This window comes from Falco peregrinus, chromosome 7, assembly GCF_023634155.1.
Source record: "Falco peregrinus isolate bFalPer1 chromosome 7, bFalPer1.pri, whole genome shotgun sequence".
NCBI classification, from domain to species: Eukaryota; Metazoa; Chordata; class Aves; order Falconiformes; family Falconidae; genus Falco; species Falco peregrinus.
Window position 1 is genome coordinate 33,859,112 of NC_073727.1, and position 15,243 is coordinate 33,874,354.

Here is a 15,243-nt window from a genome sequence, read left to right on the forward strand (position 1 = left end):
ATGGGGAATCACACCAGTGCCCTGTCTGCAGAGATCTTTACTGCAGATGAAGTGGCAGGACTGGCCCTCTCTTAATGAGAGCTCCTCATTGAAATTTGTTGAGCTGATTTGTCTTGGTATTTTTTAATTTCTTGCCTGTTATTTGTATGGAGGGTTTTTTGTAATGTTACAAGGTTTTTCTTTCATACAAGATGCTGTGGGAAGTGTACGTACATATGTACATGACTACTACTTTCCTTCCTTAAGCAAAAGGAGAGTAGTTGATTGAACCTGACCTTATAGTTGCTCAGAATCTGGAAGTATATGATTCTGGTCCTGTTGCTCTTTACTGAACTCCTTCTTTTTTTAAGGATGCTGATTTGGCAAGAAAGGCCTTCAAACCAGTTGAGAGAGTGCTGTCCTCTACTTCAGAAGAGGATGAGCCTGTGGTTGTCAAATTTTTAAAAATGAATTGCCGTTACTTCACAGATGGTAAGGTAGGTGAAACTGGCTTTTGGGCATTGCTTGAGATTCTTTAAAAGCAAAATCTGTTTGGATAAATGGAAGATGACTGCTGGAGGGGTCAAACGCTCCACATCTGTAAAAAATGTAAATGGTGGCTTTATCACTGTTGTTGTTGGTAATGTGGTAATATGCTGTATCATTTTGTTCTTTGTTCTTTCAATTGTTTAATCTGTTATGATAATTGTTTTATGAAAGAATAGCTCTTCTCTTCATCTTCATTCCCTTACCATGTCTTACCAGAATTACCTGTTTAAGAGTGTGTTGTTAGATACACAGACAAAACTGCACTTTAGAACTATGACATGTCCGGGTTAGTTGTCCAGTTCCATCAAGTTGAGCAACAGCTTTATAAAATGAGTACATGCCTATCTATTTAATCTATGACTTTAAGCTAAATTTTAACTGTTTCCAGAGCAGTGTTTCCAAATATGTCCATGTTGCTTCTGCACTTGCTAATTAATGCCATGCAAACCCTAATAAAAAGATAAATATTGCATGTTACAACCTATTCTTTCTTTTTCATGCAAGTGTTCTTGTAATGTACATGTTCCCACTGGGACTGCAATCCTAAACTTTTCAGCAGATGTTTCAGAAGCGAAGGCACAAAGCTTGGGCCGTATTTTGACCCTCTTCTCAAGGTTGCAAGGCACTGTTGTCTTGAACAGTCTGCTTTGATATACCTACTCTTGTTGGTTCTGGTTTCAGTTAATGTCTGCATGTTTGGGTTTTCAAGTCCTCTGGAACTTGTAACACTGGAGATATATGCTAACCATTGTAGTTTAGTCATTTTTCCCTTAGTTCTGATTTTTGTAAGATGGATATGTTTACACCTACAGATTTTGGCTTCTTTTTGCATCGAGTGGATGTAGACTTTATTTAACCACGCTGCAATTTTTCAGTCTGCTATTTTGTAGAAAGTAATAGAGGACTACTTGGTGTCTTGCATGTAAATTAGGGCAATACTGCCGCGTTATGTGATACTTGCTAGGTGCAGAGGATACAGATTGCCGATTTTATGGCTGCGGGACTGAAAAAGTAATTTTCAGTCAGAACAATCAAAGTTGGGGCAGCTTTTTTGCCAGTGTAGCTAAAATCCCTTGTTGCCTTGCTTCCTGCAGTGGCTGGGTAGGCATACAGCCTACTGATGTATTGCTTTTCTGGCTAACTAGTTATATACCTGTGGGAGAAGCCTCTGCACTTGTTTTTGATTCTGCCATCCAAACGCAGACCAGGCATGTGTACGTGAGTCATAGAGAAGCAAATGGGAAATACATACGGACTTCGCTTTACAAAGGAGCAGGCACACATGTACTCACTTGCCTGTGCCAAACTATCAGCTTAGCATTTCCCTGGTCTAAAAAAAACATAAACCAAGCTTGTGGTACTTTACCTGCCTGTTTGTTAGCCTGCATTGGCTTGCCTTGCAGATGACCTTGGATAATTAATAGTATCTGCGGTGCAGGTCACTCCTGTTGATCCTGTGGCTCCTATTTGTCAGATGTCACGATTTACACACAACTTCTGAGTTGGTGTCATGAATTCTGTAGCTTGTCTGGAAGAAAGGGTGCAGGAGCGAGACATTGGAAATCTCCTTTGTAGACGTTGAAAAATAGTCTGTTGCCAGGGGTTGGATGCTGAATAATGGCTGATGCACCCTCTTATCAAATCCATTGCTAGAGCATGTTTTGAAGAATGAGATGTTATCTAAAGCTGTGCAAAACATGCTTGGATCGTGGTAGAAGCTGCTTCTAGATTGGGGAGAAGCTGTTTCAAATTGGTTCCCTATATATAGAAGCTTTTTGCATGTATCTTTAGGAGACCAGATCAAGTCAAGGGGACCTGTGATGTAGCTTAGCATGGTAACCTTGATGTTTCCATGAGTAAGACTGCCTTCCTGTGTGCTGGTTGCATATAAATTCATGTATCAAATGAAGGTGGCTTCATCTAGAATAGAATTTTTCCCTTTGCTCTCCTTACAATGTCTAACAATGCAATTTGAAACCAAGATGTTTTGTTAGCAAACATTGTGTGATGGGGAATAAAGAGGCAGAGGAGAGTTTTTTTCTTTTTAGGATAGTAGCCTAAAATCTAATACCAAATGATAAGTGATGTGCTAACTCTTCCTTCTCCTGTTTTAGGGTGTAGTTGGAGGAGTCATGATAGTAACTCCAAACAATATCATGTTTGACCCACATAAGTCTGATCCTCTGGTAATTGAGAATGGCTGTGAAGAATATGGGCTCATCTGCCCCATGGAGGAGGTTGTCTCAATAGCTCTCTACAATGACATCTCTCACATGAAGATTAAAGATGCGTTGCCATCGTAAGGAGTGTTCTTCCCTGAACTTATGTTTACAGATTTTCAGTAAGGGTGGTGGAAAAGGAGAGGAGGTGAATGAAAGGGAAGAGTCTTAATGCAGCAGAATAAAAAAAAGCAGGAGGAAAGTGCCAGCAAAGGAATGATTCACATATGCTGTTCTTCCTTTTTAGAACACTTCGGTGGCACTAAAGAGAAATGGGTCATGAATATGAGAACCAAAGTGCAAAGGGGATCATTAAAAAAACCAGTAATTAAAAGCGTTGGTGGCATGCCATGGTTGGGCTCTTGCACTGACCCATCTCTAGGGTTATTTCAGTGGAAGTGAAGAGAGCTAGGTTTGGATGATTAGTCGTGTTACCAGGAATGTTCAGAGAGTAATATTTAAAACTTTTGAAGATAACAGCACATTAACTGCCATCTTCAGGACTTGGAGAAATACCAGGCTGTGGAATGCTTCCACTTCAAAACTAGAAATGCATTGATAGTTATCATTTATAATACACAATAGACTTTCTGGGGTGGGCTATTTTTGTTTATGTGTAGTCAAGGCACTGCTTATGTATTAGTTCTAAGCAAAGTTTTGTTCTTACAGGTGAACACCTGTTTGATCAGTGAAATTCATCTACTTCCCTCAGTTTTCTCATTTCAAGAAAAACTTTCCAGATATTTGTTATGCTCATTACTAGAGTGTTTAATAATTTCTTTGTAAGTTTTAAACTATGAGAATCTTGTATTCTCATTCACCTCAGACTTCTTAGCAGCAATGAAGAGCTGGAGTTCTATGCTGTTAAATTTTTAAGAATTTTGCATTTTGAAATGTTTCATGATTGTCCTGCTTTAAAAAGAAATCTCTGGGAATGTCTGCATTCAAACAGTAGATTTAAGTAATGGAGAAAAAGAAAAGGAAAAAAGCCCAACTCTGCCTGTTACTGTTTTGCAGTAAACATGTTCAAACAGGGTAAGGCTTATCTCCAATTTGTGGTGTTCTCAAAAATACATTTGTAATGACTAGGGAAGCATGGATGGTTGTCGAAGTTGACTCATTTTCAGGTGTGGGAAATAAACAATATTAACATAGTATGAATGACATTCCAGCAGCTAAATACATGTTCTGTGGTTTTTCGGTTACTGAACTTCTGATGACTTGCACGTTGTTATTACATGTGTACCATTTCTTCACCCATCTGGCATATTCTACCAAGTGATTTACTCATTTTATTTCAGTATTATCCTTTCCACATATTTCTCTATTTTCTTTAAAATCACTTATTTCCACTGGTGTATGTTTATTTTGGAGAAAGTAATTTTTTGTTGAGTTTCAGAGCCTAAGTTAAGTTGGTACATTATTTAGTTTTTCTGTTCCTGTTTTTTTTTTTTTCTGTTTCCATTTTGCTTTTAACATCCTATGTACATCCATCATTTTCCCTGACAGTGACATACCAAAGGATCTTTGTCCTCTGTACAGGCCAGGAGAATGGGAAGACCTATCATCTGAGAAAGATATCAATCCTTTCAGCAAATTCAAATCCCTTAGCAAGGAAAAGAGGCAGCAGAATGGGGATCCATCCATTGCTTTTGGTGCCAAACAGATAAAGCCTTCAGATAAGGAAAAGTCTGCTGATTTTGAAGTTCTTCAGTCATCTGAGAGTACAGGCTCAATCAAATCAAAGTCACTGGAGTTTTCCAACAACATCACTGCCACTGAATGTTTGGAAAAGTTTGCTGTGGATCCATGTGCCAAGGAGCCTTCTGGGGAAAAAAATGCTTCAGATATCAAAACCAAAGAAAAATCCCTTTTGGGAGAAGGAGAGAATGACTTCATTAAGGTGGAAAAGATGTCATCTCGTATGGATAGAGGGTTGGACAGGAAAATCTCAGTAATGGAAGGCTTGCTGGCTGACCCCAGGGAGTTGGGGAGAACTAAGCAGCAGGTAACCAAACCCACTACAGAAGCCCAGGAGCACTTGACAGTTGATTCCTTGGAAAAAAAGGACAGTGTTGAACCTAAAGCTGACTTAGACTTAGAGCTGTGTGAAAAGCAAGATGTTATTCCAGAAGTAAACAAATGTGTCAGTTCCCCAACAGGTAAGGTGGAGACTGCATTGGACACTAAGAAAGAGCTAGAGAAAGATAAACTTATTGAATTTTACCTCAATAAAGATGGGAATGGGTCTCAGTCATCTGAAGACTTACACAAGGCTGAAATCCAGAAAGGTGAAAACAATAAAGCAGTTGGCATAGACCTTACGCTTAGCTTTTCAAAGTCCCAAGCTAAGGAAGTCCATACAGTTAAAAGTATGGAGCTTGATTCCTGCTGTGTTGAAAGGAAAGCACCTTCATTAGAACTCAGCTCAGCAGCAGCAGAGGAAAAGAATCTGAAAGAGTCTGTGGACTCTTCGTTAGTACCAGCTATAGACAAGACCTGTCAAGAAACGCAGTTAGACAATCAATCAGAAATCAGACTGTGGCTGCTGCAGAAAATTCAAGTGCCAATTGAAGGTAGGTCTCTGGTTATCCTTGTTTCCTCTGAGACTTGGACAGCATTATGACGGTAACCTCTGAATTGATGGTCTTCTGCTCTAAAAATTGTCTCTTTCTATAGTACCTGGTCTATTTTTTCCTCTTACACATTATATTTTTATATTATCTGCTATTTAGAAGAAAAAAAAACCCTTTAAATTCCCTAAGCTCCTAGTTTGATAAGTAGCTTGTGTGCTCTTTCCATATTGAGTGATCACTGTTACATAATCTTCACCTCTGTTTACTGGCTTTACGAAGGACAGTGAAATGTCACCCAGTTGCAATTCTGACAGGGTCACTTCTTGGCCTGGGAATTGTCACTCCGTATTGGTAACTTTCATTGCTTCAGTGAAGTCCATGGCTGGATTTCTGATAGTATCCAAAGTAGTTGTACGTTGCTGTAAAGGGGGGTACCAAACTATTCTTGACGCTATTTGCATGTCTAGTGTCTTTCATGCTATGGAAACCCTTAAAGAAGTGATAAATAGGAATATAGTGTCTTATTGACTGATCATTTTGTCCTGATTGGTCACTGTGTTATCATAAATAAAATTCAGACAGTTATTGGAAAGCATATAACAAAATGAAATCTCGGTTTAGATAGCGTGTACACATATTACTCTCTCTGCTACAGCCCAGTGCCTCTAAGCACTAATCCATCCTGGAATGCTGATGCTTCTCTCCTGGTAGTTTAATGAAATGGACATACCCCTGATTCGTATCAGGTGGTGGGGGATGATTAGAGTGGAAGTCTTTATTTTAAAAACAGTTGCTCTTAAAATTACTATTTTTTTCTTTTGCAAGGGTTTATATCTTACTAGTTGTATTGGGTGGTTGCTCTCATTGGGAGAGGGGGAGGAAAAACTGGCTGTAGGAGTACTCCTGAAACTAATGAGGCAACTTTGGTGTGATTGAGGCTGTAGTTTAATAAGCAATTTTTGTGTCACATTAGCAATTTAAGGAACTCTAACCCGCTCTTCTGCTTGACCCTGTCTTGTGCAGACAAAAGGGCTTTGTGTGGCTGGCTTACTGTTGGAGTTGAGGAACTCACTGGGCTTTGTGCATGTGTGTGCAGGGTTACCCTTCGACTGGATGGGTTTCCTGGACCCAGTCAAACCTTGTCCCCTTTACTTGCCTGCTTCATATTGCAGTTTGCACCCAGCCTGATCATCTTACTAGTTTGTTTTACAGGGCTATTGTGTACATAGCTGTACAGCTGAGGAGGGTAACAGACTGTCATGAAATGGGAATAAATGGCCACAGTTCAGGATGAAAAAGGATTTATTAAACCATTGAATGGCATGTCAGGTGTAATTCTGTGTATGGTGTCTCACAATATTCCTTTGTACAAGATGATTAATCGTTGTGACAATGTTTTATCAGCTACAGTACCTGTACTTCCCTGTAAGCAGCCCGTTTCTTTTGTCTCTCATTCAGATATGCTTCCTTCAAAAGAGGAGAAGAGCAAGACTCCTCCAATGTTTCTGTGCATTAAAGTAGGCAAACCCATGAGAAAGTCCTTTGCATCTCAGAGCACCACCATGTCTCAACAGTACAGTAAAAAGATAAAGCAACCAGAGTACTGGTTTGCTGTTCCTCGAGAAAGGTAAGCTGCAATGCCTAGCACGAAAACATGTTTGTGCTTTTTTTTTTTTTTAATGTGTAGTGTTTCCTAGAGTTGAATCTGACTTTTCTCTGTGGTCCAAGGTGTGAAATACAGCAAGGATGCTGAGATGAGGAGAGAGGTGCCCTTGTTTCGCTGCATGCCAGAGAGATAAAGCAGTGCTTGTTGCTAGTATAATATGGCTCCCAGTGGGAAGGAAGAATGCATCAGGTGCCACTTTGAAGATAAAATAGGATATATGTGCACCTAACGTAAGATAAAGACACAGGGATGATCAGCTGTAGTCTACGAAGTGAGGGAAAGTGGAAAAGGGGAGCAGTGGCAAGAGAGGCAAAGAATCCACTAAGGTGCCAGTGCTAAAAGACTAGGCGTATCACATGAGCAAAGGGCATCAAGTGGAAAAGGGAGACACCCCTAGCTGAATGAGTGGGGCATTTATGCCTTCAAAATGTCCCTTCCTTCACAATAAAATCCATTTAAAGGTGTTATGTGCCTGGAGATGTATATGCATAAATAGTACTACAGCAAAGGAAAAAGAAGTGAAGGCCTGTGATTTTCCATATAAATCACCCAAGAATTTTCACTGGCTGTGAGGAATCAAATCCATGGTCCTTCTCTTGCCAGAAGGCAGCCAGAGCAATTCTCCAGTCTGTTGACAAACCAAAATAGGGAAACTGGTGATCACACGTCTGGTGAGTTAGGTATGAGGAAGGAAGAATCTGAACTTGTGATGTCTCTCAGAGCTGTCTCTTTAAGAGGCAGTCAATATTTTCTTTTCTAAAAATAATTCTCCAGATTATTTAATTTTATTTTCAAATTTGTAGAGAGTGTGTGTTGATTTAAGTGTTAATTTCTTGTATTTTAGGAATTAGTGTTTTGAGCAGACCAGTAGTGTGAAAGTTGCTGACCCAGGGGAGGAGAGGGAGAGGTTTAATCCAGCTGGAATGTGGCCATCAGGAGTGTAGCTGAAGTTAGCTTTGGTTTGCTTGCTATCTGTTGAACCCAGTCCTTGGCTCCTCAGGGATTGCAAAAGGGTGGGTTCAGAAGATTCTAGGTTGAAGTGCAAGTAAATACTTCAAGAAGTTGGAGTGATGCTGTAATATAACACAAGGTCAGTTATTGCTTTGGGGATAGTGTAATGCCGAATAAAGCCGCTGAGCTGAACTAAGGTCATCTCTGATCACTGCTCTGCAACAGGTAAATCTAGTAAGCTTCTTAAAACAAACTTGGAAAACAGCTTCTCTACTTGTCTTTTTATGAGCAGAAATTTTCTGAATAGTAAAGGGACTTAACCCATATATAAACTGAAGTATTGACACCTGATTTATACTTCAGTCTTCAGAATGAGGAAAAAGTAATTTCTGCAGTGAGCTGTTGCATCGGCACTTGGCCATGCTGGCTGACAGACCAGATCTTTGATGTCGGGGCTACTGTTCAGATCTTCACCAAAATTACTGTGGGCGTAGTGGAAGAGTGGGTCATTGTGATGCTGTTCATGCACACCTATTTTAACACCGCAGAGGTGTATAAAAGATCTTGCAGAACTTGGGCCAAAAATTAAATGCAAAACCCACTCCTTCATATTAATGCAAGATATGCCTTTGCCCAGCACGTCAGTGTTTCCTCCAAACTCTCAGATGCCTTCCCAAAGCAAAATACATTGCTTCCTACTGGCTAATGATATTCTTGCACCAGTATTGTATAGTATATAATTATCACTGTGGCGTCTGGAGGGTGTCATGGGCAATAGGTTGTTTGGGATAGCTTTGTAAGGTATTTTTGACCAGTGTATCAGAATAATTTATTAAGCTTAATAACATTTGGAATCCAATTTATATTCATGTATGAAATTATCAATAATAACACTCTAATCTCTTTGTCCATAAAGCAGCATAAATAAAACACTTTGTCCAGTGCAGTCTCAGTAGCTTGTGCAGCGTTTTAACATTTTGTAGTAATTAAAAAAAAAAAAAAGCAACCACAACAAAACACCAAACAACAAACCAACCAAACCTGGATTGAGGTTGTGAAAAAAATGATGTGCATGCCTATAATCACTGCGTAAGTTAAGTTTTCCTCTGATTTATATTTAATTACATTTTTCCATGGTCTATTAGTGTTGTTAAAACAGGTTGTGTCATCAGTTCCGAAAATGTCTCCATTTTCAGCTTGGGCCCCATAACCCACCGTTCCCAGCAGAGCTCCTCTTCCATCTGCAGACTGCTGCTGCTTTCCTAGCTGTGGCAGGCTGCAGGAAACATGCACTGGGAGAGGGATGTATTTATCTTTTAAAAATTTGTGTTTTTTTAATTTTTTTTTTTAAATGGAAACCCTTGGAAACATTATTAATACAGAGAGAAGGCTGTTAGGCTGATGCTGTTCAAAAAAGGCTGTCAATAAGTCTTAAGTGTTTGCCTGTTGTGGCTGTTGTAGGTCGTCTCTCTTCCTATGTGACTTCCCAGGTGCTGAGAATGTCCTGGTGTGCATCACCCCATGACATGCACAGCGCAGCTGAGTTAATCAGTGACTATAGGGCTGCCTTGCTCTGCCTCCTTGATCACAGCAGTGCTCACCTTAGCACGTAATGGGGAAGATGGGCATCTTGAGTTGTTTATATAAAGATGACTCAGTCTGGGGCAGCTTCTTGTCAGGTTCAGCTAAGCAGAAAGGCACTTGTGCTTTTGGAGACTAATAGATTTATTCTTTTGCTGAGAAGTCTTGCAATGGGTATAGCTTACAGTATTAGAGGGTAAGTCTGTGCATGCTTTTACTACATGGATTTATGTTTGAATGGTATGTAGATTTTCCACCCTAGTGGATTTTGAGGAGTAGTAGTAGGTCAGTATGTTGCAGGTTTCCTCAAGGTCTTGTTCCTCAAGGGACAGAGATAGTAATGCAGAATTTCTTTGTTTATAAACATGTGTTGTAACAAATAACTTCCTCATTTTAGCATTGACTAGTTCCTCAGTCAAGAATTAAATCTCATTGGTTATCTATAATATAAATTTGTCAGATGGGCTTGGTTTATGTACACATAATTTGCATTGATGTTGATGTAAAAGACATTGCACTGAGATCATGCTGCTGAGTGAGAGTGCATCTGCTTTTTTGGAAGTTTCTATTTTGAGAACAGGCAGATTTTCAAGGAGGAAAAGTAACAGCGGTTGAGCCTCACTTCCCTTTTTCTGTCTTATCTTCCCACCCCATTGATTTCTTTGTTGGTTTTGTTGGTTTGGGGAGTTGGGTAAGCTTTGGTTTGGGGTTTGTTAGTGCTTTCTGTGGGGTTTCCTTTTGTAGAGCAAGATGTTGGGTGATTGTGACTCCTATTATGCACTAGATACTAACACCCTGTAGTTAGTACAGTTGAAGCTGAGATCTGGAAGAGCTTGTAGCACAACTAGCTGGAGTCAATACCTACGTGATGCTTCCATGTGCTTATGCAGGACTTTGCATAAAGAGATGATGATTAAGATGGTCCTGATGCTGAAGGGTCAGTCTTCCATGTTCCTGTTCATGGAATAGGTAGCATAAAGCTTAGATTTAGACTCCTTTTGAATTAGCCTTCTATAAATAGAGTCCTTCTAGACCCCTGATAAATAAGAAATCAAATTATGCAGATGAAACCTATGAAAACCTGTTTGTAGTTTATATCTTGTAATGAGGGCTCATATAGGCTTATATAAGCATATGAATGCTTACAATGCCTTAGCCCTCATAAGATTCATGAAGGATCATCATCTAGTAAGGCATGTTTAGAATGAAGTTGTAAGACTCAGAATTAATTCCTATTACTAAGCCAGGAGCTGTGGTTGGACTTAGAGCCTTTGTACGTGTACCACAGGGTACACAAACCCTCCCACACTACCCAAACACACAGATGTGGAACTAGCCCCCCTCCCAGCTGTTACTGACCTGAGGACATTAATTTATGGGAAACTAGTTTGCCTCTGCCCTCAAAAAAAGTCAGATATTGTTACATTATCAACAGAAATGGTGGTGGTGGTGGTGATGATGGCAGTTTGGGACCTCCTAAATTAAAGTATATCTCTTAGAAGAAAAAGCAATTATGGTTCCCCCTCAAGAATCAACTGTAACTTGATAAGTTGTCTGATGTATTTTATTGATAATTGCCTTTGCTCTTTTTCAGTGCACTATATACCTACTTTACTATTTCTGTTTTCTGGTCTCTGGTTGTCGTTGTGTCTGTATTACCAGGATTCAGTTCCTCTTAACATAGGCTATCACAGGGTATCACTCCTGCAAGCTAAATAGCTCTTTTTGCATCTTGCTGTACAGCAGTTGGTTTTGTGTCACGAAGCTGCAACACTTGAGCATGACTTTGGAATGATGCACCAGGGATGAGCAGAGTATTTGGTGTCAAACGCCAAACTAAACACAATCTCATTCCTTCTGCTGAATGTTACTTTCTTGGTACATTCAAAGATCATACCAAGTATTGTCATCAGTGTGTTGGTGCAGAGCAATTGCTCCAAAATTCAGAGCTATTATCCCAGGTCTCTAGGGTCATTCTGCCAAGAGTAAAGTACCATCCTGCACGCACGGCCTCTGCTCACAGTTCTTCAGCATGTGCTGCTCTGTTTGGATGCATTCACACACAGCTGATTTTGCCCAGTTTACTAAGCAATGTGGTGGCATAAATACTCCACAAAGCTTTTGTCTTACACTGATTCTGTCACTTTGCTGCCATGATCTTTGTGTCATGTTTTGTACTATCAAAAATCAGTGTTTTAGTGAATGTATATCCTTCACTGTGAACTTTTCCTTTTACATTTGTTTTGTGCCCTCTGCATTTGTGTTACTATGAACATATTTGTAAGCATATTCACTTTCCTTTTAATCTGGGGGAGTCCCTTTTTAATCAGTGTCCCATCTTTCATTTTCGATTTCTCTCTCCTAGTTTGTTTTTTTTTTTAAAAAAAAAAGTTTCCTGTTACCTTTTCCTTTTGAATAATTCTTTCTGGAATTATTAATTTCAGGTTTCTGAAGTTGTTCATTTTGAAGCACTTCACATTTTATTGATGTTTCTCTGTTAGTGCATGACACACCCATAAGCACGTGATCACCAAAACAGCTATTGAGTTCTAGGATAAATTTCCTCGCAGCTGTCAAGTTGGCTGTAAAAGAGTTCCTTAAGCAGTGGTTTTTCAATTTAAAAATTGCCTCAAGGTTCTTCGATTTGGTAGCTGGGAATTACCACAATAACATAAGGTTATAATTTTATTAACAACAAAGGGATGCTCTGCATCCCCTTTCAGAATGACCTCACTTCTACATTCACCTGTTCCTTATTTTATGCTGCTGCTCCTTAAATCTGGAGTGTCTGGATTTATTTAGCATCTGTCTGTTGTCCAAAAGGAAAACTTAGTTATGGACTACTTCAAATAAACTGAGCGTATACAGGTCTGAGGGGCTTGACAGGAAATGTTCTGAGTGTACTGAGGAAGTTGGTTTATCTTGTTGCAAGGCTGCTTTCTATCATCCTTTGAAAGGTTATGATCATTGGGGAAGATCCTTAGTAATTGGAAAGGCAAATCTGCAACCATCTTCAGAAAAATCGAGGAGGATCTGTGGGAGCACAGGGCAAGTCAACTTCACCTCAGTTCTTGGTAAAATTATGAAGCAAGTTCTTACGGACACTGTTTCCAAGCTCATGGAGGGCAAGAAGTGATCAGAAATGGCTATCAGATTTGCAAAGGGCAAATTGTTTTTCTACCAACCAGATAACTTTTCTGTTTGAGACTGCTAGCTCAGTGAGCAAGGAGAGAGCAGGGGATCATTGTTTTACCTTGACCTTAGTAAGGTTTTCAACACAATCTCCCATAGTGTCCTTACAGCCAAATTGGAGAGGTGACCTGGACAGGTAGACTACCAGGTGGGTGAAAAACTGACTGGACCTTTGGGCTCAAAGCGTTGATAGCTAGTCCGAGTGGTAGCCAGGTGCAAGTAGTATTCCTTAGGGATTGGTACTGAAGGCCTTCACCAGTGACACAAGCACTGGGAGAAAACACACCTCTGTCATTTTGGGGGACAAATTTGGGGAGTGCTCATACATTGGAGGACAGGGCTGATGTTCAGAGGGACCTCAGCCCAGAGGAATAGGCTGACAGAAATGTCAGAAAGTTCAGAAGAGGCAAATGCAAAGTTGTGTGCCTGGGGTGGAGCTGTCCCTGCGCTGGTACAGTCTGGGATGGGTGGCCTGGGGAGTAGCTCTGCAGAAAAGGAGCTGGGGAGGTCGAGAGCAAACTCAATGTAAGTCAGTGATATGCCTTTGCAGTAACGCAAGCTTCGCTTTTTCCTGCCCCTTGTAAGGAAGAGCACAGCCAGCAGCTGTGGTGGTTATTCCCTTCTTCCTTTTGAACACAAAAAAAAGGGAGAAGAGGAAAAAAAAAAAGTAGGATGGTGCTAGACACTTCTCAGAATGTACGTGCATGCATCAGAGGAAATTGTGATAAGATAGAAGAGAAACAAAACATGGGACAGGTTAGGCATGGAACAGGTTGCATGGAGAGGTTGTGGAATCTCTTCGGAGATCTTCACAACTGCAAATGGACAAGACTGTGCAACCTCCTCTAACTCGGAAGTTAGCTCTGCTATGAACATAAGTTGGCCTAGGTGATATCCAGAGGTGCCTTACAACCTAGATATATTCTGTGGTTCTGAGATGAGTGTGCTGCTCTCCTCTACCCACCTGCATGAATGTGCTTTCAAACTGATGTTAGCCAGACAGCAGCAACCACTAGTTTTATTGTTCTTTCATAAGGATTTGTAGGAAATAAGTAGATAGCTTTCCAGACTAGGACTACTGCACATAAAATGCACAGTGGTCAAGTTAAATGCCTTTTTCAGTTAAAACTCACATTAGTTAGCAAAGAGATGATTATACTGCTCTTTCTGAAGCCTCTGTGGGCGAACGGAGTGGGGCATGCTGAGTGGCGCCTATTGATGTGGGAAAACTGCAGTTAGAAGAAAAGATCTTGACTAAAGTGAGATGCTACAGCTTTTAGAAGTTCCTTCTATAGTTCATTGGGTTTAGATCTATGCAAACTTGTAAGCAGTCATGTGGCTTCTTACAAAGGAGGAGGGAGCTCTTGGCAATGGGAGTGTGACCCTTTTTTAGCCTTTTCCAGGCAATTATTGGCAAGAACTATCCCAAAACCTTGATCTCTACTCTGTGTGTGGTGCTGCAGAGGAATGAGCAGCAGCTAAAATTTTATTTTAATATCAGCATTAGCTGCCTTGATGAAGGAGCTGGTGTTGGGTGTTTGCAAATTTAGGACAATTGTACTAAAACCGTATTTGGTTGTATATATTAAAAGTGTTTCACAGGTACAGCTCTTAGGTGATAAAAAATTTTTAAACTCATAGAACATCCGTTAGCCATGTACCACAGAAGTGTTTGTGAATGTGGAGAGGAGAAGAGTCAAAACTGATGGCAGTGCTAATTTGTTCCTCTGTCATGATTAAGAGGACATTTCATGATCAAGCAAAGTCAATCTTTTATTCTTTCTGAGGGTAGTGGAAATTGGATCCAAATTTCTTGAGGCCATAGTGAGTCAAGCCCATCCAAATATCTCACTTCGACTGCGAATTACTGTAGCTATCATGAGCGGGCAACAGTTACAGGGCTGTACGTTTACGTAGTGAGAACTGACATCAGACTGCAGCCCTTGTTTGTAGGAGTGTAGAACAAAAAACCTAGGCTTGATTGGAAAAATTTCTGCAATTATACTAGTGACCCTAAACAGAATCCCACTGCTGAAATTGTGTTTTAAGATTATTTGTGCAGATATATAAATAGAAGTAACTTGAAATATGGGGGGAAAATGTCTGAATTTCTCTAAGATTTTTCTTGTTTTGTGTTGATCAAGGAATTGCTGGACAAAACTTCCTGGTGAATAACTGGAGAAGGATCCAGTGTCATAAGTGCTTACTGTCTATCTGCCCTCTTTAGTTAGGGTTTGATTTTTTTTTTATTATTATTATTATTATTCCCTGCTGGTAATTCAGCTTCTTGTACAGTGGATCCACTGTCATGTTCCTGTTTGAAATTGCATGTGTTCATTTTAATTTTAATGTACTACATAAATTCCTTCTTCAAAAATCGTTTCACTGTTTGTTATGGATGTTATCAGAGAACATCTCTTTGAAGACAGTGATTGAGAGCTGACTATGTTTATGGAAGTGCACACAGTGCTGGAGCTGTAGCATTAGCAGAGCCATCAGTAACTGCTTGTTTTCATTATGCTAGTGGAAT

The 15,243-nt window shown here is 40.0% G+C and overlaps 1 protein-coding gene across 11 annotated transcripts in view; it reads left to right on the forward strand.

Annotated features, from left to right (window-relative positions):
• Positions 1 to 15,243, forward strand: part of NCOA7 (nuclear receptor coactivator 7) — a 98,790-nt gene that overhangs the window by 75,032 nt on the left and 8,515 nt on the right. For 9 of the 11 annotated variants that reach the window (XM_027786098.2, XM_055809781.1, XM_055809783.1 and 6 more), the window contains 4 exons: positions 351 to 476; positions 2,643 to 2,827; positions 4,257 to 5,323; positions 6,782 to 6,950. In XM_027786098.2, the coding sequence (XP_027641899.1) occupies positions 351 to 476; positions 2,643 to 2,827; positions 4,257 to 5,323; positions 6,782 to 6,950 (1,547 nt within the window). The remainder of the gene's footprint in view (positions 1 to 350; positions 477 to 2,642; positions 2,828 to 4,256; positions 5,324 to 6,781; positions 6,951 to 15,243) is intronic. The other 2 variants (XM_055809780.1, XM_055809786.1) reach the window with 2 other exon arrangements.